The sequence below is a fragment of the Engystomops pustulosus genome, chromosome 2 (genome assembly GCF_040894005.1).
Source record: "Engystomops pustulosus chromosome 2, aEngPut4.maternal, whole genome shotgun sequence".
In the NCBI taxonomy this organism is placed as follows: domain Eukaryota; kingdom Metazoa; phylum Chordata; class Amphibia; order Anura; family Leptodactylidae; genus Engystomops; species Engystomops pustulosus.
The window spans coordinates 160,511,839-160,535,129 of NC_092412.1; the positions used below are offsets into that span (position 1 = coordinate 160,511,839).

General features: G+C 42.7%; 1 protein-coding gene across 3 annotated transcripts in view; it reads right to left on the reverse strand.

Annotated features, from left to right (window-relative positions):
* Positions 1-23,291, reverse strand: part of ACACA (acetyl-CoA carboxylase alpha) — a 377,264-nt gene that overhangs the window by 276,301 nt on the left and 77,672 nt on the right. For all 3 annotated transcript variants that reach the window (XM_072137153.1, XM_072137152.1, XM_072137154.1), the window contains exons 9-16: positions 21,700-21,810; positions 20,857-21,066; positions 20,035-20,205; positions 19,640-19,801; positions 17,037-17,200; positions 15,590-15,740; positions 14,945-15,048; positions 11,329-11,410 (exon numbers count right to left, since the gene is read on the reverse strand). In XM_072137153.1, coding sequence (XP_071993254.1) covers positions 11,329-11,410; positions 14,945-15,048; positions 15,590-15,740; positions 17,037-17,200; positions 19,640-19,801; positions 20,035-20,205; positions 20,857-21,066; positions 21,700-21,810 — 1,155 coding nt within the window. The remainder of the gene's footprint in view (positions 1-11,328; positions 11,411-14,944; positions 15,049-15,589; positions 15,741-17,036; positions 17,201-19,639; positions 19,802-20,034; positions 20,206-20,856; positions 21,067-21,699; positions 21,811-23,291) is intronic.

Genomic DNA, 23,291 nt, shown 5'->3' on the forward strand with positions numbered 1-23,291 from the left:
CTGGTTGGCTGGCTGTATGCCACATGGGGGCTGGCTGGCTGGCTGTATGCCACATGGGGGCTGGCTGGCTGTATGCCACATGGGGGCTGGCTGGCTGGCTGTATGCCACATGGGGGCTGGCTGGCTGGCTGTATGCCACATGGGGGCTGGCTGGCTGGCTGTATGCCACATGGGGGCTGGCTGGCTGGCTGTATGCCACATGGGGGCTGGCTGGCTGGCTGTATGCCACATGGGGGCTGGCTGGCTGGCTGTATGCCACATGGGGGCTGGCTGGCTGGCTGTATGCCACATGGGGGCTGGCTGGCTGGCTGTATGCCACATGGGGGCTGGCTGGCTGGCTGTATGCCACATGGGGGCTGGCTGGCTGGCTGTATGCCACATGGGGGCTGGCTGGCTGGCTGTATGCCACATGGGGGCTGGCTGGCTGGCTGCCACATGGGGGCTGGCTGGCTGGCTGTATGCCACATGGGGGCTGGCTGGCTGTATGCCACATGGGGGCTGGCTGGCTGGCTGTATGCCACATGGGGGCTGGCTGGCTGTATGCCACATGGGGGCTGGCTGGCTGTATGCCACATGGGGGCTGGCTGGCTGTATGCCACATGGGGGCTGGCTGGCTGTATGCCACATGGGGGCTGTCTGGCTATATACTTCGGGGGGCTGTCTGGCTATATACTTCGGGGGGCTGTCTGGCTATATACTTCGGGGGGCTGTCTGGCTATATACTCCGGGGGGCTGTCTGGCTATATAATGAATACCAATCAGATAACCCTATTCCTGCATAGAGCCTAACACCAAAATCACAATAGCAATACCAAAGGAGGCATATAGGACAACAATCTACCCCAACACAGACACAAAGCCATTTTGTTGGGAATCAAATAACAACAGTCTTTATTATAGGTTATTTACAGTAATCAAGACACATAACATTAAAACCATATAAAATATTCCACAAAACACAAAAGAGCGTGGTGGTGGTCCCAAAAGTCAACCAAAATGTAAACGCATCTCCACTAGTACCCTAAGTACACATGTAAGAGTAACTATATCATCAAATTACCCACCCGGGCGTGACATGTCGAAAAGTTACAGGAGAGAGGCTTAGACCACCACCACAGCACCCCGACGCACGTTTCGCCGTCGCTTCTTCCTGGGGGTGTGCTGTGGCGTGGTAGGGATCACATATATATACATCAAGTAACACAAACATGTGACCGGATTCAACCAATAAATTACCTGAGAACCAGCTGAATGGCAGGTGTGTAGCGAGCGCATTGCCGCGGTCGTCATGTCGGCGTCACGGGGCGGAGTGCCGGAGTTCCGGAAGACGAAAGAGGCGCACGCATGCGCGTCATCGTGAGCCGGAAGTGCGGGACCGCGACCGAGACCCGCGCATGCGCCGAAGCAATGCGCAATCGCCTGGCCATATCAGGTAAGGGCAGTAATGTGGGCAACCTATAATGTAATGTAATTAGATGCTAAAGTGACCTGTGCATACTTCCATCAAATAACATTGAATATTAAAGTAACAAGTGCCACATGTAAAATGTATAATCAAAGTTGCGGACAAATGAATACATAGAAAATTCATTAAGAGTTAATAAATACATATTAGTAATTATTAATAAAGTGCATGATCAGACTTACAAACAAATAAATAAATGGAGAATAAATTATATATGTATAGGAATATATAAGGTGACATGTGCATACAAGAAATATGGTGTAAGCTGGTGGCAGGAAATCCACCAATCGAGGGAATGTGAAGGATGGTGTGAAGCTGTGGGGACCTATAGTGATAGGACCTGTTGTGTTAATGAAGAGTATTGTGGACTCATGTGGGGTGTCATGAGAACTCAGATGGGTGTAAAAGCAGAATTGTGCTGAAAGTGTAGTGTGGTACCTGTGATACAACTATAGTGCAAATAACACAACACAAAACACAACACTTAACGTGACCAGTGCAATATCATGAATCCTGTCAATAGGCAGTACAATGCCTTGCTGAATTGCATTAATGTGTACTAATGTGCGTGGAAGGTATGTGAGGGTGGATGAATGCTGAGTGATTGAATAGTGATTGTAAATGTAAACAGTATACATACTATACAGTGCACCTGACCTCATTTTACCTGATTTCACTTTAGTATTCTTCTGCAATCCACTTTTACAGTCACGTCATGCATATCACCTATCTCACAGTCCTCAATCATTCTCACGTATTCCACACATTTCACCTATTCATACTGTTTACATTTACAATCACTATTCAATCACTCAGCATTCATCCACCCTCACATACCTTCCACGCACATTAGTACACATTAATGCAATTCAGCAAGGCATTGTACTGCCTATTGACAGGATTCATGATATTGCACTGGTCACGTTAAGTGTTGTGTTTTGTGTTGTGTTATTTGCACTATAGTTTTATCACAGGTACCACACTACACTTTCAGCACAATTCTGCTTTTACACCCATCTGAGTTCTCATGACACCCCACATGAGTCCACAATACTCTTCATTAACACAACAGGTCCTATCACTATAGGTCCCCACAGCTTCACACCATCCTTCACATTCCCTCGATTGGTGGATTTCCTGCCACCAGCTTACACCATATTTCTTGTATGCACATGTCACCTTATGTTATTTGATGGAAGTATGCACAGGTCACTTTAGCATCTAATTACATTACATTATAGGTTGCCCACATTACTGCCCTTACCTGATATGGCCAGGCGATTGCGCATTGCTTCGGCGCATGCGCGGGTCTCGGTCGCGGTCCCGCACTTCCGGCTCACGATGACGCGCATGCGTGCGCCTCTTTCGTCTTCCGGAACTCCGGCACTCCGCCCCGTGACGCCGACATGACGACCGCGGCAATGCGCTCGCTACACACCTGCCATTCAGCTGGTTCTCAGGTAATTTATTGGTTGAATCCGGTCACATGTTTGTGTTACTTGATGTATATATATGTGATCCCTACCACGCCACAGCACACCCCCAGGAAGAAGCGACGGCGAAACGTGCGTCGGGGTGCTGTGGTGGTGGTCTAAGCCTCTCTCCTGTAACTTTTCGACATGTCACGCCCGGGTGGGTAATTTGATGATATAGTTACTCTTACATGTGTACTTAGGGTACTAGTGGAGATGCGTTTACATTTTGGTTGACTTTTGGGACCACCACCACGCTCTTTTGTGTTTTGTGGAATATTTTATATGGTTTTAATGTTATGTGTCTTGATTACTGTAAATAACCTATAATAAAGACTGTTGTTATTTGATTCCCAACAAAATGGCTTTGTGTCTGTGTTGGGGTAGATTGTTGTCCTATATGCCTCCTTTGGTATTGCTGTCTGGCTATATACTCCGGGGGGCTGTCTGGCTATATACTCCGGGGGGCTGTGTGGCTACTCAAGGGGGAAAGGGTCTGGCTGTATACCATATGGGGGCTGGCTGGCTAAATACCATATGGGGGCTGGCTGTATACCACATGGGGGCTGGCTGTATACCACATGGGGGCTGTCTGGCTATATACTCCGGGGGGCTGTCTGGCTATATACTCCGGGGGGCTGTCTGGCTATATACTCCGGGGGGCTGTCTGGCTATATACTCCAGGGGGCTGTCTGGCTATATACTCCAGGGGGCTGTCTGGCTATATACTCCAGGGGGCTGTCTGGCTATATACTCCAGGGGGCTGTCTGGCTATATACTCCAGGGGGCTGTCTGGCTATATACTCCAGGGGGCTGTCTGGCTATATACTCCAGGGGGCTGTCTGGCTATATACTCCAGGGGGCTGTCTGGCTATATACTCCAGGGGGCTGTCTGGCTATATACTCCAGGGGGCTGTCTGGCTATATACTCCAGGGGGCTGGCTGGCTATATATTCTGGCGGGCTGGCTGTACACTCAAGGGGGAAAGGGGCTGGCTGTATACTCCAGGGGGATGGCAGGCTGTATACTCCAGGGGGATGGCTTTATACTACTGGGGGCTGGCTGGCTGTATACTACATGGGGCTGGCTGGCTATATTCTACAGGGGGATGGCTGGCTATATACTACAGGGGGAAGGCTATATATTACTGGAGGGTGGCTAGCTACATACTACTGGGGGCTGGATGGCTATTTACTAGTGGGGGCTGGCCAGTGCATATACTACCCTCGGCTTATACTCAAGTCAATAGGTTTTCCCAGTTTTTGGTGGTAAAATTAGGGGTCTCGGCTTATACTTGCGTATTAACCCGAAGCTGTGCATTATGGTTCAGAAAGGCTTGTGATACAAACTGAAACACATTCCTATTGTCCCTGCGCTAACATGCTGTAAATTGTGTTTATACTAATAAACATTTGAGCTGATGAAGATTGCAAATGCCCGGATCTTTGTTGGATATACTACTGTGGCATTGGTCGAACCCTGAGCACCGCTAACTCACAGTTGAAAATGCGACTTACAGACGGACCTCGCTGCCCATTATAACTTCTGGTGAGGATCTCTGGATACTTTACTTTAGTCCCAAGCTGCAATGATCAGCTGGGACAAAAAAAAAAAAAAAATTATCTGTAGTTAAAATTATAAAATATACAGTTTCAACTTGAATACAAATTCAACTTAAGAATAAACCTAATACATTTTTAAATTAATCTTTTGTCCAAAAAAAATTTCTGTTACTGGGTTCATCGCCAGTAATAATCGATTTTATATATTGTTTGATCAATAATTTTAAGATGCTTAGATACCCAAATAGCTTTGGCAACTTTGGCCGCAGTAATAGTACAACCGACCGGCGACAAATTAATGAACATAAATGTAAATGTTATGCACTTAGGGAGAGGAAACAAATTATGTATTAAACAATAAAACAATAGGAAAAACTGCAAAAAAAAAAAAAGGGGGGGGGGCAGTAGTGGACAATAAACCAAATTTTATAAACCTATGCTTGGCAGTTGCTGCCAGGTAATTATTATTTTATGATGTATCAACAGATGCTTACATATTTATGATAAGGACATAGTTTTGCCCTTCACTTGTCTGCAAACCAGAAAAAATCCAAAGCCGGATGCGCAAGGTATTTAGGGGAATTGGTGGATTAGGAGATAAAGAAAGGGTCTAAAACTACGATGTTGTCTTTCCAAGTTGAAAAAAGAATAAAAAATAAAAAAAATCGGACAATCCGATAACAATGTATAAATACATGAATGTATACACCGCAATGTTGGCTTCAGCCAGCGCCCCCACTGGCATCATAGGTAGGTGTCTCTTGCTATGCCAACACCGTGATTAACACAGCTTTCTGCATAGGCTGACAGCTGCACGGTTAGATCCTAACAGGCTGCTACTATAGGCAGCACTAGGGTGCTTATCGGACCTGAGGGTTGATGCACTTTAGATGCTGCCAGCCACTATTACCATGGGGTCTATAGGGTTAAACAGCTGGGATCGCGATAGTCAGCTACTGAGTACTGCCGGGATGATTGCTCGGGCTCACTTTCTGAGCCTGGGCGATCGTCGTGATGTGAATCTACGTGAAGGTGTGGGAACTACCCGCATCCTATGACATGGAATCACGTCAAGGTGCGGGAAGGGGTTAATTTAACTGAATTATATGCTTAAAGTATTATAATCTCCGTAATAATACTCATAATAATCTCCATAATACTCATAATCTAAATAATAATCTCCATAATAATAATTAGAGATGGGCGGATTGAATGGGAATTCGCTCTGAATTTCAGGAAACCTTCGTTTCGTCGTGAATCCAAAGTTTACGGTGATTTATGGGAACAATATTTTTTCCCCCTATCGCTTGGGGCTGGTGCAGGGCCAGTCTAAAAATAATAAACCATGAACTCACCTTTCTGACGCTCCCCCAAAGCTTGGCTACTCAATGCAGTCCAGCTCCGTGAGCACCGGTGTCGCATAGACTCGCTGTGTGGCCGTGGTGTCCCTCACCGTGTGGCCGTGGTGTCCCTCACCGTGTGGCCGTGGTGTCCCTCACCGTGTGGCCGTGGTGTCCCTCACCGTGTGGCCGTGGTGTCCCTCACCGTGTGGCCGTGGTGTCCCTCACCGTGTGGCCGTGGTGTCCCTCACCGTGTGGCCGTGGTGTCCCTCACCGTGTGGCCATAGTGTCCCTCACCGTGTGGCCATAGTGTCCCTCACCGTGTGGCCATAGTGTCCCTCACCGTGTGGCCATAGTGTCCCTCACCGTGTGGCCATAGTGTCCCTCACCGTGTGGCCATAGTGTCCCTCACCGTGTGGCCATAGTGTCCCTCACCGTGTGGCCATAGTGTCCCTCACCGTGTGGCCATAGTGTCCCTCACCGTGTGGCCATAGTGTCCCTCACCGTGTGGCCATAGTGTCCCTCACCGTGTGGCCATAGTGTCCCTCACCGTGTGGCCATAGTGTCCCTCACCGTGTGGCCATAGTGTCCCTCACCGTGTGGCCATAGTGTCCCTCACCGTGTGGCCATAGTGTCCCTCACCGTGTGGCCATAGTGTCCCTCACCGTGTGGCCATAGTGTCCCTCACCGTGTGGCCATAGTGTCCCTCACCGTGTGGCCATAGTGTCCCTCACCGTGTGGCCATAGTGTCCCTCACCGTGTGGCCATAGTGTCCCTCACCGTGTGGCCATAGTGTCCCTCACCGTGTGGCCGTAGTGTCCCTCACCGTGTGGCCGTAGTGTCCCTCACCGTGTGGCCGTAGTGTCCCTCACCGTGTGGCCGTAGTGTCCCTCACCGTGTGGCCGTAGTGTCCCTCACCGTGTGGCCGTAGTGTCCCTCACCGTGTGGCCGTAGTGTCCCTCACCGTGTGGCCGTAGTGTCCCTCACCGTGTGGCCGTAGTGTCCCTCACCGTGTGGCCGTAGTGTCCCTCACCGTGTGGCCGTAGTGTCCCTCACCGTGTGGCCGTAGTGTCCCTCACCGTGTGGCCGTAGTGTCCCTCACCGTGTGGCCGTAGTGTCCCTCACCGTGTGGCCGTAGTGTCCCTCACCGTGTGGCCGTAGTGTCCCTCACCGTGTGGCCGTAGTGTCCCTCACCGTGTGGCCGTAGTGTCCCTCACCGTGTGGCCGTAGTGTCCCTCACCGTGTGGCCGTAGTGTCCCTCACCGTGTGGCCGTAGTGTCCCTCACCGTGTGGCCGTAGTGTCCCTCACCGTGTGGCCGTAGTGTCCCTCACCGTGTGGCCGTAGTGTCCCTCACCGTGTGGCCGTAGTGTCCCTCACCGTGTGGCCGTAGTGTCCCTCACCGTGTGGTGGTAGTTTTCCTCACTGAATGGCGGTAGTGTTGAGAGTGCAGCTGTTTTGGGGGGAAAATGGCTATAAGGTTGGAGGAGTGTTTAAACGAAAGACATGAGGGGGGGGGGGCAACTACACTTGTACAGAGCAATAAAGTGTAGATAGGGAACTGGGAAGAGTCATGGTCCATAGGGGAGGAAAGGGAGGGTAAAATCTGCGACAAAGATAGGAGTTCCAGTTCCTCCATTTTGTTTGTGAGGCTTCTGGGACTAGTGTACTTGTACTTTATAGGGTTTTCCCTATCCCTAATGTTGGAGGGCAAAAATGATATAGTGGGCATCAGTGAAACATGGCTGGATAATAGCTATTACAGAGTTGCTAATATAAAGGCTTGGAGTCTTTTATCTATTATGCTTTACTAAGTTGGTTAGTAGAGGGGCAAAGAACTCATCTAAACTTAATTGGGCCTTAATGGGAAAAACTGGGACAATGTTTATAAAAACAAAAGCACCCGAAAAATGGGACATTTTCACAGAGAGAAAAAACAAATGTGGTTAACTGGTAATTGAAAGGTGATCAATAAACGATAGATAAGTCACTAAAGCGTAAAGTAGAAATGAGATTCTATAGGATTATAGTGAGAAAAATCAAATCTGTAAAAAAAAGCACATAAAGGCAGCAAAAAGAGACTGAAAGAAACATTGCCAAGGAAAGTAAAAACAATGTAAGTATGTAAACACACTAGTGATGTTGAAAAATTTAAGTTCCACTGAAATTATAATAAATATTAAATGAATCCTGCCTGACTATAAACATTTAAAAGAGAAAATAAATTTTATTGATCTTATTTAACCCCTTAAGGGCGCAGGGTTTTTTCGCTCATTTCTCGCTTTCCACCTTCAAAAATCCATAACTTTTTCAATTTTACGTGTACAGACCTGTGTGAGGGCTTATTTTGTGCGTAACAAATTTTACTTTCCCGTAATGTTATTTATTTTAACATGCCGTGTACTGCGAAGCTGAAAAAAATTCCAAATGTGGAAAAATTGAAAAAAACCTGTCACGTTCTTGTGGGCTCAGTTTTTACGACTTTCACTCTTCGTTCCAAATAACACGCCTACTTTATTCTTTGGTTCGGTGCAATTGCAGTGATACCAAATTTATATAGGTTTTATTGTGTTTTAATAGATTTTCAAAAATTAAACGAATGTGTACAAAAAAGAAAAAAAATTTTTTGCCATTTTCTGAAACTAATAACTTTTTCATACTTTGGCGCACGGAGCTGTGTGAGGTGTCATTTTTTGCAAAATGAGCCAATGTTTGCATTGCTACCATTTTGAGGTCTGTAAAAAGGTGTAAAAGTCGCATTTCGGACATTTGGGCGCCATTTCCCGTCTCTGAGGTCACCGCCGGCCATAACCGTTTTTATATTTTGATAGATCAGGCATTTTGGGACGCGGCGATACCTAATGTGTCTGTGATTTTTACTGTTTATTATGTTTTATATCAGTTCTAGTGAAAGGTATAGTGATTTGAATTTTTAATATTTTATACATTTTTTTTATTTTTTAAACTTTTTTTTTTCTTTTTTTTTTTCACTAATTCTTAGACCATCTAGGGTACATTAACCCTAGATGGTCAGATCGTTCCTACCATATACTGCAATACTTCTGTATTGCAATATATGGAATTTTTGCAGCTCATTCATTACAATGAGCCACTGGCTCATTGTAACGAATCTGCAGAAGCCATTAAGCCTCGGGTCAAAGGAAGACCCGAGGCTACCATGGCAACCGATCGCCGCCCCCCAATGACGTTCGGGGGCGTGGCGATCGTAATAAAGGTGGCGGCGCCCGCCGCTGTCTTTTAAATGCCGCCGGCGACTTTGCCGGCGGCAATGAAAGGGTTAATAGCCGCGATCGGTGCAAGCACCGGCCGCGGTTATTAGCGGTGGGGGTTTGCTGCAATATGCAACAACCCCCACCTCTATATGAAGAGGACTCAGCCCATGAGCCTTCTTCATACTTCCCCTGTACCTCTGCACCATAGAGCTACGGCGCAGAGCGTTAAGGGGTTAAAATTGTATAGGACTAGTCTCTTGAAATATGTAAACAACTTTATTTCTCAGGCATTGGCTAGCAAATTGGACTAGCATTATGCTAGTAAATACCGGGACAAATTTGTGTCTAGAGTAGCTACCAATAGCGCATCTCACTAGACTATTTGTGGCTCGCACAACCGGAGCAGTGCAATAAAATTTCCATGGTCCCGCTATAGGACCATAATGCTACTCCAATTTGCTGGCCAATGCCTGAGAAATAAAGTTGTTTACATATTTCAAGAGACTAGTCTCATACAATTTTAAATAAGATTACCGTATATACTTGTGTATAAGCTGAGTTTTTCAGCACAAAAAATGTGCTGAAAAATGTCCCCTCGGCTTATACACGAGTCAGTCAGTCAGTAAAAATTACTTAAAAAAATAAACTTATATACTCACCCTCCGGTGGCCCCGATGCGCAGCGCTGCTCCCCCGATGTCCACGCGGCTCGTCTTCAGGCTTCTGCGCCCGTCTTCCTTCTTCTGCTGGGCACCGCCATTGTTTTTCCCCCAGGCGGCGCCTAGCTGACGTCATGGACCCGCCGGGAGAGAGCAATGGCAGCGCCCAGCAGAAGCCTTAAGTCGAGTCGCGCGGACATCGGGGGGAGCAGCGCTGCACATCGGGGCCACTGGAGTGTGAGTGTATAAGTTTTTTTTGTTTGCTTTTTTTATGCTGGGGTGGCTGTATACTACACGAGGCAGGCTGGGGTGCTGTATACTACTAGGGGCAGGCTGGGCTGTATACTACATGGGGGCTAGCTGTCTACTACATGGGGGCAGGCTGGCTGTCTACTACATGGGGGCAGGCTGGCTGTCTACTACATGGGGGCAGGCTGGCTGTATACTACATGGGGGCAGGCTGGCTGTATACTACATGGGGGCAGGCTGGCTGTATACTACATGGGGGCAGGCTGGCTGTATAATACATGGGGGCAGGCTGGCTGTATACTACATGGAGGCAGGCTGGCTGTATACTACATGGGGGCAGGCTGGCTGTATACTACTGGGGGCAAGCTGTATACTACTGGGGGCAAGCTGTATACTACTGGGGGCAAGCTGTATACTACTGGGGGCAAGCTATCCTGGAAACTCCAACCTGTGAGTTTAACTTGGGCCTCATGCACATGAACGTATATTTCCCGCTGTGTGCTAGCCATACCGTACTGTTTCAGTACGGGTAGCACACGGCCCCATTCATTTCAAGGGCATTGATTTGAATGGACATATGCCCCCCCCCCCCATCTTTTTCTGTACATACGTCCCGGTTGCATAGCTCCTTATACAGAGGAGAGAGGTGAGCAGTGCTTTGTCGGGGGAGTATGCTATGCCTGTGTCCCTACCGGGTGTAGTACACATTCGTGTGCATGAAGCCTTAGGTTGTAGGGAAAATATTTGTGGGGTTTATTTGAGATGTTATCCTGGAGTATCTCTATCTATAAAAAACATTATAACCCAGGATCAGCATGGGTTTGTGAGGCATCAGTTCAGCAGAGGAGAGCAACCAAGCTTATCAGGTGAATGGGGTGACCCATATAAGAGCAGTGAGACTAGGGAACTCTTTGCCGCAGAAGGTTGTTACCACGAACTCCTTGTACATAATCAGGAGAGGGCTGGGAAAAACATTTGTTTAAATCTTATAGGTTGGATTTGATGGACCTGAATCTTTATCCAACCTTATATATTATGATACTATTATGTTTGAATGGTATGGGGAAAATATCACATTATGGAAACTAGATTTTTAAGATCAGGTGTTGATTTGGGGGTTTTATTCTTACTACCATACTGGAGTCAGGAAGCAATCAGTGGAGCACAAGATAAATGGATACTCAAGCACTGTTAAATTTGTGCATAAAGGAATCAATGTGATGTTGTAGTATATACTGGGGTAATATAATATTTATCAATGTTAGAGATGATTATGGCAAACAACAGCTTTGGATTATAATATCTTGCAAAAACAAGAAAATAAATCACAAATATAAATTCTTTAGATTACCTTAAGGACATATTTCCTGCCCTCATAGATTAGTTCCACATCTACAGTGTTTAAAAGTGTATGTGCTGGCAAGACTTGACCCCTGAAGAGGAAAGAAAAATATTTTTTTAAATTCAAATACCATTGGCTAGCTTGATCTACATGACTTTCATTATGCAAGCCTGCTCAGTTTAGTAAAAATCTTATTAATCAAAATAAGACTTTTCTAATCCAAACTTGCACATGTAACATGAACTGAGCCAAACATGAATCTGTTCAGGCTTGCAGCTCATAAACATGCCATGTAGCTTCAACTAATGGGAGTTACAGGGTCACCACCAGAAATTATTTGTGTACAACTCTTATTATAAAAGATGTAGTAATACCCCCATAAATGTTATGTCCTTATAAAGAAGAATTATGATTCAAAGGGTTTTTCTGGGACTTTAATGTGGATGTCCTATTCTCCACTCTAAGTCCCCCAACCAACCAGCTGTTAGAAAATGCTGTGGTGCCCTGTGAGCTTCTTCATTTCAGCACCAACACATTATAGTAGTTGTAAACAAACTAGTATAACAACTTTTTGAAGCAGCATCCCTTTATAGTAAACAGAACAAAATTGCATGTAGTGCCACAAACAAGTCACTCCAAAATACACAGCGCTATGCAGGGCCGCATCTCCCATGAGGCGAGATGAAAATCTCGCTTCAGGCGGCAGAATGCGGGTCCCTGTAAAGGGCGGCGAAATTCGCCGCTCTAAAGTGGGCGATTCGGGCGTCCATTAACGCCCGAATCGCCCACCAGCTAAATAAATCGCGCCTGTCTCTTTAAGACACAGGCGCCATTTATATGCGGAGCGACGCAGCGCCTTTCCGGCAGCTGCGTCGCTCCGTTCTAAGCAGTGACACAGGCGCCATGACGTCATGGCGCGGCGCCTGTGTCACTGTGCGGAGCCACGTCTCACAGGAGAGTTGCGTGAACACCGGAGCCGTGGCGAGGGAGCAGCTGCCTGCAGGTGAGTATGATTTTTATTATTTTTCATGTATTTAATTAATTGTGGCTAATAATTAATACTGCGGGGGGGGGGGGCTATATATATCATATGGGGCCAGAATTATTTTAAACTGGGGGGGGGGGGGGATCATGGAATGCTATTTTATTTGGGGCTATAATTATTTCTTTATTACTGGGGGGGGGTGCAATATATATTTATATTATTTGGGGCTATACCGTAATTATTTTATACTGGGGGGAATGCTATATATATATTATTTGGGGCTATGATTGTTTAATACTAGGGGGATGCTATAGATATTATATGGGGCTATAATTATTTTATACTGGGGGGGATGCTATATATATTATTTGGGGCTATAATTATTTTATACTGGGGGGGATGCTATATATATATATTATTTGGGGCTATAATTATTTTATACTGGGGGGGATGCTATATATATATATTATTTGGGGCTATAATTATTTTATACTGGGGGGGATGCTATATATATATATTATTTGGGGCTATAATTATTTTATACTGGGGGGATGCTATATATATATTATTTGGGGCTATAATTATTTTATACTGGGGGGATGCTATAGATATTATTTGGGGCTATAATTATTTTATACTGGGGGGGATGCTATATATATTATTTGGGGCTATAATTATTTTATACTGGGGGGGATGCTATATATATATATTATTTGGGGCTATAATTATTTTATACTGGGGGGGATGCTATATATATATATATTATTTGGGGCTATAATTATTTTATACTGGGGGGATGCTATATATATATTATTTGGGGCTATAATTATTTTATACTGGGGGGGATGCTATAGATATTATTTGGGGCTATAATTATTTTATACTGGGGGGGGGATGCTATAGATATTATTTGGGGCTATAATTATTTTATACTGGGGGGGGATGCTATAGATATTATTTGGGGCTATAATTATTTTATACTGGGGGGGATGCTATAGATATTATTTGGGGCTATAATTATTTTATACTGGGGGGGATGCTATAGATATTATTTGGGGCTATAATTATTTTATACTGGGGGGGGGATGCTATAGATATTATTTGGGGCTATAATTATTTTATACTGGGGGGGGATGCTATAGATATTATTTGGGGCTATAATTATTTTATACTGGGGGGGGATGCTATAGATATTATTTGGGGCTATAATTATTTTATACTGGGGGGGGATGCTATAGATATTATTTGGGGCTATAATTATTTTTTACTGGGGGGGATGCTATAGATATTATTTGGGGCTATAATTATTTTATACTGGGGGGGATGCTATAGATATTATTTGGGGCTATAATTATTTTATACTGGGGGGGATTCAGTATATATTATATGGGGCCAGAATCATTTTATACTGGGGGGTGCTGTATATATTATATATCACTAAGCTGGGGGGATGTATATGGGATATAGTATATTACTAAGCTGGGGGGATGTATATGGGATACAGTATATTACTAAGCTGGGGGGCTGTATATGGGATACAGTATATCACTAAGCTGGGAGGCTGTATATGGGATACAGTATATTAATAAGCTGGGGGGATGTATATGGGTTACAGTATATTACTAAGCTGGGGGGATGTATATGGGATACAGTATATTACTAAGCTGGGGGGATGTATATGGGATACAGTATATTACTAAGCTGGGGGGATGTATATGGGATACAGTATATTACTATGCTAGGGGGGATGTATATCGGGTACAGTATATTACTTAGCTGCAGGGGCTGTATATGGGATACAGTATATTATATGTATATAGATTTTATCCCTATATAATGAAGGGATGTGTTATATGTGGGGTAGCGTGCGGTCAGTTGTGTTGTGAGGGGTATATATTATTTAGGAGCGCAGTGTTGTTTTCCAGGAGACTTTATACTGTAAGTGACTGTGGTATTTTTAGGGACGCCGGGTGGAGATGCTGCACGGAGCTGAAGATATCTGCCCGTGAATTCAGCAGTGATACGTCATGGATTGGAGAACCCGGAATAAAGTCGTCCTGATGGAAGAGATTGTCATCTATAAGGTACTAGATGCCACTAATGCCTCTCAGATCCTGTAGTCAGTCACACAGTGTCAGGGAGCTGCCTGTAGGGTTGTTAATTGTTAGTAAAGTTTAAGGATTTACTTAACAGGGAGTGGGGGGGGGGGCAGCATTTTAATATTCGCCTCAGGCAGCAAATATGCTAGAATCGGCCCTGGCGCTATGCCTGGAAGTGAAAGTCAACTGAATGTTATGACCAATTTAAGCATAAGTGATGAAGACGCAAATAATCTACCTTTGCAATCTGATATCATTGACCTCTCATAACTTATTGAAACCCCTTCAAGACCACAACAAAAATTCTCTTTTTGATATGTTCTATTTTAAAAGGGTAAATTTTGCCTTGTCTCTTTATCTATCCTAAATCTGTTGTCTGCTTTGTGTGCAACAAATGGGCTTTCTAATAACTGAAAACCGGAGAGAATACCTGCAATGTCAAATTCAAGGTAAGGTCTCAGGGTAGGGGTAAATTCAGAGTAAGATTTTTTTGAAATTCACATGCAGTAATTATTAAACAATTACAGCCTTCACACTCTACCTTTCCAATGAGTGCAGGAAGTTGGAGACGCTATTTCTAAGGCTCACGTCAGCTACATGTAAGGCTCCACATACAACTCCAAGCATAGTATCAGGGCGTTCAGCCTATGAAAGAAGAATAAAACGGTATGAGTGATATTTTAATCAAGTTTATCAATGAAAAATGAGAAAACAAAGTAGGCTTTGGCTTTGTTATTGCATTTCTGTTTGAGCGTCTCTCCATAGGCAGTGTGCCACGCTACTACATATGCTGAATACATTAACGGAGCCACACACTGGCCGATAATTTTACTTATTCTATTTGCCCTCCAGCAATCCATTTTCATTAGGTCAGGGATTGACCCAAACGTCAAAAACTAAGTGGATTGCTTTCTGATGAAATAAAATACTTATCATCTTTGATATTGTGGTGGTACCATACTTGTGCACCTATTACTCAAACAGAGTGATGTGAATACAGATACACATATTTGGTTAGAATCAGCCTGGCTTTTAAAAACAGGTCTGAGGGTGGTCATTCACCATGAAGCTCTGCATGAAGCCAGCTTTGTGACATCCGCTGTTTACTACAACTGCAGATTAATAGCAAAAGAAAAACAAAAAACACACATCTGCACTTTTCTGTATAGTTACATTTATTACATACCTGCACTTTTTCTGAAATCAGTCTATCCAGCCAGCCTGTATCAATCCTATTCTGCTGAAAACTTTCAGTCTCAAGAAGTTTTATTAAATATTCCACTGTTGTTCGAAAATCTCCACGAATTGACAGTTCTTTGAGAGCTACCACCATATTTCTAAGAAACAAAGAAGAATTTTAGTTGAATTCTCAATGTAAAAGTATGACATCCTAATGAACAATGAGTTTCACAACATTAAAAAGATTCTTACTTTGGTGACAGTTCCAGTAAACACTACATACCAAGGGCACATGTACATGAACAATGTTTTTGTCCATAATTGATAGCATATGGAAAAATTTATTCATACACATGTCCTAGTAGTGGATTATAATATAGGCCGTTTTGTCAGTAACCTGGCGCCCAGGCATTCTATGGCACCCATTGCCATCCAAACAACCCATTTCAGGACTTTTGAAGGTCCTCCAAAGGTCAAATTGAAAGCAGACAGAAGGGATGCCTCCTCCATTCCCCAAGAAGCTTGATTCTAGTACCATATGTAGTAAGGGATTTCAGAATTGGAAAGGTTATAACATTCATACAGCCCAGGGCCTGTGACAGTCTTAATCCACCCCTGGAACGGCCATGTGTGAGTTGACTAGCCTGAGCAGGTCCTATTACTGCCAAGGTTTGTGGCTCAGGCCATCTTTTCTACGGTCATTGTGTTTGTGCTGACTTCACGTGCCGATGATACGTGGGCAGCAAACCATGAATTGCAGATCTCTTGTCTGCAGCCTCAGAGAGCACCTGTTGGTATGCAGGTAGGGCAAGAGTGATTTTCATATGTATAGAAGTTCACACTCCTTTTAAAAATGGCTCTTGCAAGCACTAGACACCTTTTATAAGTTACAAAGGCACATCATCTCATCCACATGAAAGGCCATGCCTGGTACTATATGACTATGGCACCTTAATGACTTCACTGGATACCAGAGTGCTAAATAAATGGACATCCCACTGCAATAATTCAATAAAGGCCTTTATTCAAGCAAAGGACCCTTTAAATCAGATGTCAATTTGACCATAGTAAGGAAACAATTCCCTCACAAAACCATATACGACAGTTAGAATAATTCCCTGGTTGAATGTTTGTAGTATTAGTTATCTATAAAAAGATGGTGGTTCTAGTATGTTATTTAAAGATGCAAAAGAAACTGAACAATTGTTACAGGTACATTTAGACTTTATTTGATTAAAGGGGTTCTCCAGTCACAACAAGTTGATACATGATAGGGCCCAACTTGAGGATCGTGGGAGTCTCAGTGATGAGATAGGGATTAACTTGCTATGACCGGAGAACCCATTTGATGGAATTACTATTTAATACATAATAGTTTTGTTTTTTCATTGCACCACTTACAATAGTATAGCAGAAGTGATGATTTGAAAAAAACAAGAAAACAAAAAACTTACGAAATCGCTTCTTCCCGGTTCTCTCCCCAGGAGAAGCAGTGCCCAAACTGAGAATCAGCAAATTCATGGAGACCTCCTGCAGCTGCAACACTGAAGTAGCCCCAGACATTTTTGCTGCTTCTAAAATTTAATTCTTGAACAGTTCCAGAGCTTGGTTTAAAACCCTGTGAGAAACAAAAATATATCAATGTAAACAAAGAATAGTTTTTTGTACACCTTGACTCACATTGCAACCTACTACAGCTGTAGTGTTTTTTGTATTTTTCTTTTAATATGTATATTTTTGAGTTTATTGTTGGTGAGCTCATGTATATATAAAACAAACTTCTTATACAAATAAATCTGAAGATAAATTACTGTTCACCTCCCCATATAATCAAAGGCATTAACTAAGTAGCAGAGAAAAAGGGGAATTCTTAAAAGTTTAATTTCTTATTGCTCAATCATTTTTTTTTTACAAAATCACTTGTGTAAATATGTCACTTTCTTTGGACAAGCAAAATTCTTTTTCTACTATAAAGTGTCTAGAATTATGTTGTTATCCATACATTGGTAGCAAACTAAACACTCAGAGATATAGCTCTGTGAATATCTAATAAAGTTTCATTGTATTAGCCAATAGGCCAATGGGTAATGCTTTTGCTTGGCCACTAGATGTCCCTCAGAAACCAAACTCACAGAGTGACTAGATAACTAAAGTGCAGAGAATTCCCTGCCTTCGACAACTGTCACAATACTAAAATTCATATTTGACCCTTCAGATATACAGATATTGGTACTGTAAGGCAGTGAGCAGTCTTGTCCACATGTACTGGTGGTTTACAAATAAATCTTAATAGAAATCTACCATGAAAACCAAGCATGGATAAACCAAGGACTCTAACACATAGATCCAGGCATTGTGGTAATCTTCTTAGTTTTTTTCCCATGGCCTCCTTCCCTCTAAAACCAATTTTATAATTATTCAAAATAGCATGAGGTGCTCTTGTGGGAGTTTCCAGAGCCACTCACTGCTTCAGATTGACAGGCATTAAGAAGACATTAAGACATTAAGAAGAACATGTCTTGCCCTTCCCCTGCTCACCAGAGCCCATCAGCATAATTGATTTTAGAAGGAAGGAGGCCATGGATTAAGAAGAGGCCAAGAAGGCCGAGGCCATTTGAAACGTGTCTAGTAATACAACATTGACAAGCTGAAGATTGGCTCCAAACACTAGCGGAGAAAAGCAGTGTTCCATACTACAGGACTGCACAGAAAGAAAAGTCTGCGATAACTTACTCTTGTCCCACACAGAGATTGCGACTGAACAGTTGTTATTCTTATACCTGTGGTGCGACGAGATTTGGCTATACGCATGCGCACAGTTGTCTATGTGAGTAGTGAAAGATGCTAACATAGTACTTGTCCCTGGGACAACAGACTTTCTTTGTGCCTACTCACTAAATAAATGGTTTATACATCAACGTTTTAACACAAGAGAAGTGTATCTCTAATTGATTGCAGCTAATTGCTTACTGAGTCAGACTTATTTGTGTGGACTTTTTTGTGGACTTTCTCTGGATACTTAATATCTGTGATTGTTATGGTAACCTGCTGCCTGGGCCCAGTTAAATAATATATAACTTTTATTTCAATTGAGGGAACAGATTTGTGTGTTACAGATGGTGCATATTGCATTTTTACTATTTACCTAGGATAGCAATGTTGCACATTTGTTATATCTCTTAATTCTTTGATGATGCCACACTAAGTTTCACTATACATTAAAGGGCACCTACCACCACGATTCTACCTATAAAGGTAGAACGGGTGGTAGGTGGATGAATGGGACGTAAGCATAGCCCTTTTTGGGCTAATCCTTACGTCCCGGCTATCCTTTTGTAATTATAAATAAATTAGGGAAATTGTATATAAATAAAACGGGAGTGTATATAAATTAGCAGGGTGCTGTAGTTCAGGAGGTGTGGTATATATAATTGTGGGTGCTGTAAGTACTATAATTTATTTGGAGGACTATATAAAGGCTGTTTTATGTGGGGAATAATGGATAATATAGATTTGGGAACACAATCCATTATACTATAAATTACGGTTTTGTTTAGGGGCGCAGTGTGGAGTTGTGCTGCCTGCAGCTCAAGACATTTGACTGTTAATTCAGCAGCGATAAATCATGGTCGGGAGAAATCGTAAAGAAGTCCTCTTCCTGATTGAGCAGATCATCACTTGTAAGGTACTTGATACTAGATGTCACTAATGTCTGTGTCACTGACCGGGATGGGAGGTAGCATCATCAGACGTGGGATGGGGGTCATGGGCGCATTTCAATTTTCGCCCCAGGCAATAAAAAGGCTAGAATAGGCCCTGGAAAACTTATACACACAAACTTCAAAAAGCAGGAAGAAATGAAAGGGAAAAGGACGCAGACATTATAAAGTATATTGCAAAGTTTACTATTTTCATCTGCATTATTGATTTATGCAATTTGGTTAAAACTTTAGTTACACTTTGAGTAATACAATGCATGTATTCTGCAAGGTTTATTTATAAAATAATTTTTCAAAACACATAGTAAAAGGCTTCTGGTGATAAACATTGGTGGTACCTCATCTGGATTTTCACTTGTAATACGAGCAGCAATTACATGTCCTCTAGGGCAGGGGGCATTCATCGAGTTGTCAAAATCAATTGGTGTGTCTCCCCAAGCTGTAACGCCATAAAGCATTCGAATATCCTTTATTCTATGAAGAGGGATTCCCATAGCAATCTGTGGCGTAATTGCATAAAAATAATAAAAGTATAATTTAAATACAATTACACTGTAATGGTTTTCTTACTGAAAAACAAAGTTAATATATCCGACACTGCTAAAGGATATCACTAGTGTCGGCATTTAACATAAACTCTAAAATATTATATTAGGCTATGTTTAAGTCACAGAGAAGGACATCTCAAAATCGGACTCCTCCTTCTTTAAGTAAGATGGAAGCCATTTGATACCTGAAGTTGTGCAGCTGGAAGGTTAACATCTGCGACCATCTCTGTGCAGGGGTGCTCTACCTGCAGACGTGGGTTAAGTTCAAGGAAGTAAAAGCTGCCATCCTGACTGTAAAGATATTCAACTGTACCTGCGCTTACATATCCAACCATTTTAGCAAGCTTCACAGCGCACTGTATAGACAGAAAACATTGGCTACAGTTATAAGCTTCTTTAGAGTAAAAAAAAAGTAACAAAATTGTAAAAATATATTAAAATGGGCAGATTTGTTGCAGACATTGTTGTGACTGTCTGATTCTAAATAAGGATTGTGGAAATCAAGGAGATTGCCACTAACAGAAAGATACAAACACTCAGATGTATGGAAGACATTTTCAGTTGCAGAGATATCTGCACACCAATACGTTAATTATAGGTGACCAAATAACATGGCTGCGAGGAACAACTTCTTTGCGGAGTGTTTTGTCTTTGTGTTATTCAACATATGAAAAAATGGTTCTGGTTCAATCATATGTTAATTGGGCTGTTTCATGCTTTTTGGTTTACTCCGTGTTATTACCTATATAAGAAAAAAATGTATACCGCAAACTTACTGTTTAAAAGGGAAAATACAACCTTTACCAGGCAATATTCCCAACATTTATTATTTGCATCTATTGTGCAATTGTGATATTCCCAGTTTAATCCGCCTGCTAATAAAGTAATTGGGGGGATGAATGATTTGTATAGATAGAATATATAAGGAGAACTCCATATATCTAGGTGTCTTACACTCAATGTGGTTTTTTTTAACATTGATATTTCTATAACGCCATTTGCCTTACCTGTTCCATCTGCTCAAAGACTGTGGTGGTAGCAATAGAAGCCGGTGCCTCTTCAATAATTTTCTGATGACGACGTTGAACAGAACAATCACGACCAAAAAGAGAAATTGCATTCCCATACTGATCTGCAAGTATCTGTACCTCCAGATGACGCGATTGCTTGGCCAGTCTCATTACAAATATTGGAGAGCCAGGTACCTCTGCCTGAACCTAAAAAAAAATCACAGACTAGGATCATTGCTGAACTATGCAATAATGTGCAGTGACATGTAAATAAGGCATTAGGCTACATGGAGATATAAGATTACTACATTTATAGAACTCAGCAGGAAAAAAAAACTGTTTTCATGGAAACTTGGACCAATCTAAAAGGTCTGACAGTTGGAATTATTGTTCTGTAGGTTTCTTTATTTACACTAACCCATTGACTTGAATAGTGAGTCTAGCACAGAAGAAATCCAAAGCAAAGCATGGTTTGTCCAGAATATTAGATTTTTGCACAGTAGGAAATATGTCCCCACCAATAGGAGAGACAGGAGAAGTATTAGCTCTACCCGGAGGTTTTTCTTTCTCCACAGACAGTAGGATAATCCATTTGTACCAAGAGCAGGAGAAGAGAGAAAGAAACAAAAGGCAACAAACAACACACCATGGACCCGGGAAGGACAAATAAGGACTAAAGAACCTACTAAGGTTCAGAGGAAAAGAAAAACAGGACTTTTGTTTCCCTCACTTAAAAGAGCAAGAAAAAGGGATTTAACATTGTGCAATTAAAAATATATGCTCTACAAAGTTTTTTCCGCATTTTGCAGATAATATACTAATTAAAATAAAAATAGTTACCTGTCGGAAAAGACTAGGAAAATCTTCTGCATTATTTACTTTCCGAATACCTTTTCCACCGCCTCCCTCAGATGCCTTGATCATTACAGGGTATCCCACCATTTCGGCAGCCTACAACAAACACATTCTTTAAAATATCATAAATAAGCATTAAGAAATATTTGATATAAATGGTTGATATTAGGTTGAAACAATTTTCCCACAAAACCTGTGAAGCCACTGTCTTTGGTAGGGAAATAACATTTATAATAGAAAAACATTTTAAATGTCATTTGTAAAACTTCTCTTAAAGGGCCAAGACACTGGCCATACTGGATGTACTGCAACCAACCGACTACAGCCAAACATAGTGGTGATCACATGACCTGCCCAGGCAGGTACGGGACATGTGATGTGGACATGTGACCAGCCGCCATCTTCTGTCCTGTGTCTGCTCCGTGCAGAGAAAATCAACGGACAGATTAAAAGGCCAGGAGCATTTTAGTTCTCCATCACAGTGTATGTCAGCAGCATTTTTTTGCTAAGGGGAGCAAAATTTTAAATAACAACTAATCACATATTAGCTTACATTTTGAGTAACCATTTGTATACGAATGATGCTTATTGCTGGAATACCTGTTTAAGCACTGAAAACCATGCGTACCATTTATAGTACGCCCACCAATCTAATATTAATGAACTAGGCAATCTATTTAACCAAGCTGGGAAACCTCCAAGTCTATGTGCACACAAACATGTGCTTGAAATAGGCCACAAACCATAGGAAGTTTGCAGCCCATTGGAGATGAGAGGCATGAGTGCTCCTCGCCCCTCGTTTATCCATAGGGAGTCAGGAGGCCGAACCACACATGGTGCACTTACCGTACCTTGACTGTGCATAATGGAAGTTAATGACAGTGGTGTGTGGAATTTAACAAGCACATAAAATGGCCCATTTCCCTCATTTTTTAACATTTTTCCACCATACACATCATTTTGGGAATGACGGGGCATGGAGTGGGGAGACAAAAATTGTGGAGCCAATATCTGAAATCTCTGCTAGGTCTAACCAGTTTCCAATAAATTCTCCTTAATGCTTTTAAAGTTGCCATTTGCCTCATGCACTAGGTCTGGCATTACTCTTTTTTATTTGTATAAAGCAGCACAGTCGGCTGTTCTACAATGTATAGGGCCCATGGAAAGTTATGCTTTCTTTGGATGTACACTCACCGGCCACTTTATTAGGTACACCATGCTAGTAACGGGTTGGACTCCCTTTTGCCTTCAGAACTGCCTCAATTCTTCGCGGCATAGATTCAACAAAGTGCTGGAAGATTTTGGTTCATATTGACATGATGGCATCACACAGTTGCCGCAGATTTGGCGGCTGCACATCCATGATGCGAATCTCCCGTTCCACCACATCCCAAAAATGCTCTATTGGATTGAGATCTGGTGACTGTGGAGGCCATTTGAGTACAGTGAACTCATTGTCATGTTCAAGAAACCATTCTGAGATGATTCCAGCTTTATGACATGGCGCATTATTCTGCTGAAAGTAGCCATCAGATGTTGGGTACATTGTGGTCATAAAGGGATGGACATGGTCAGCA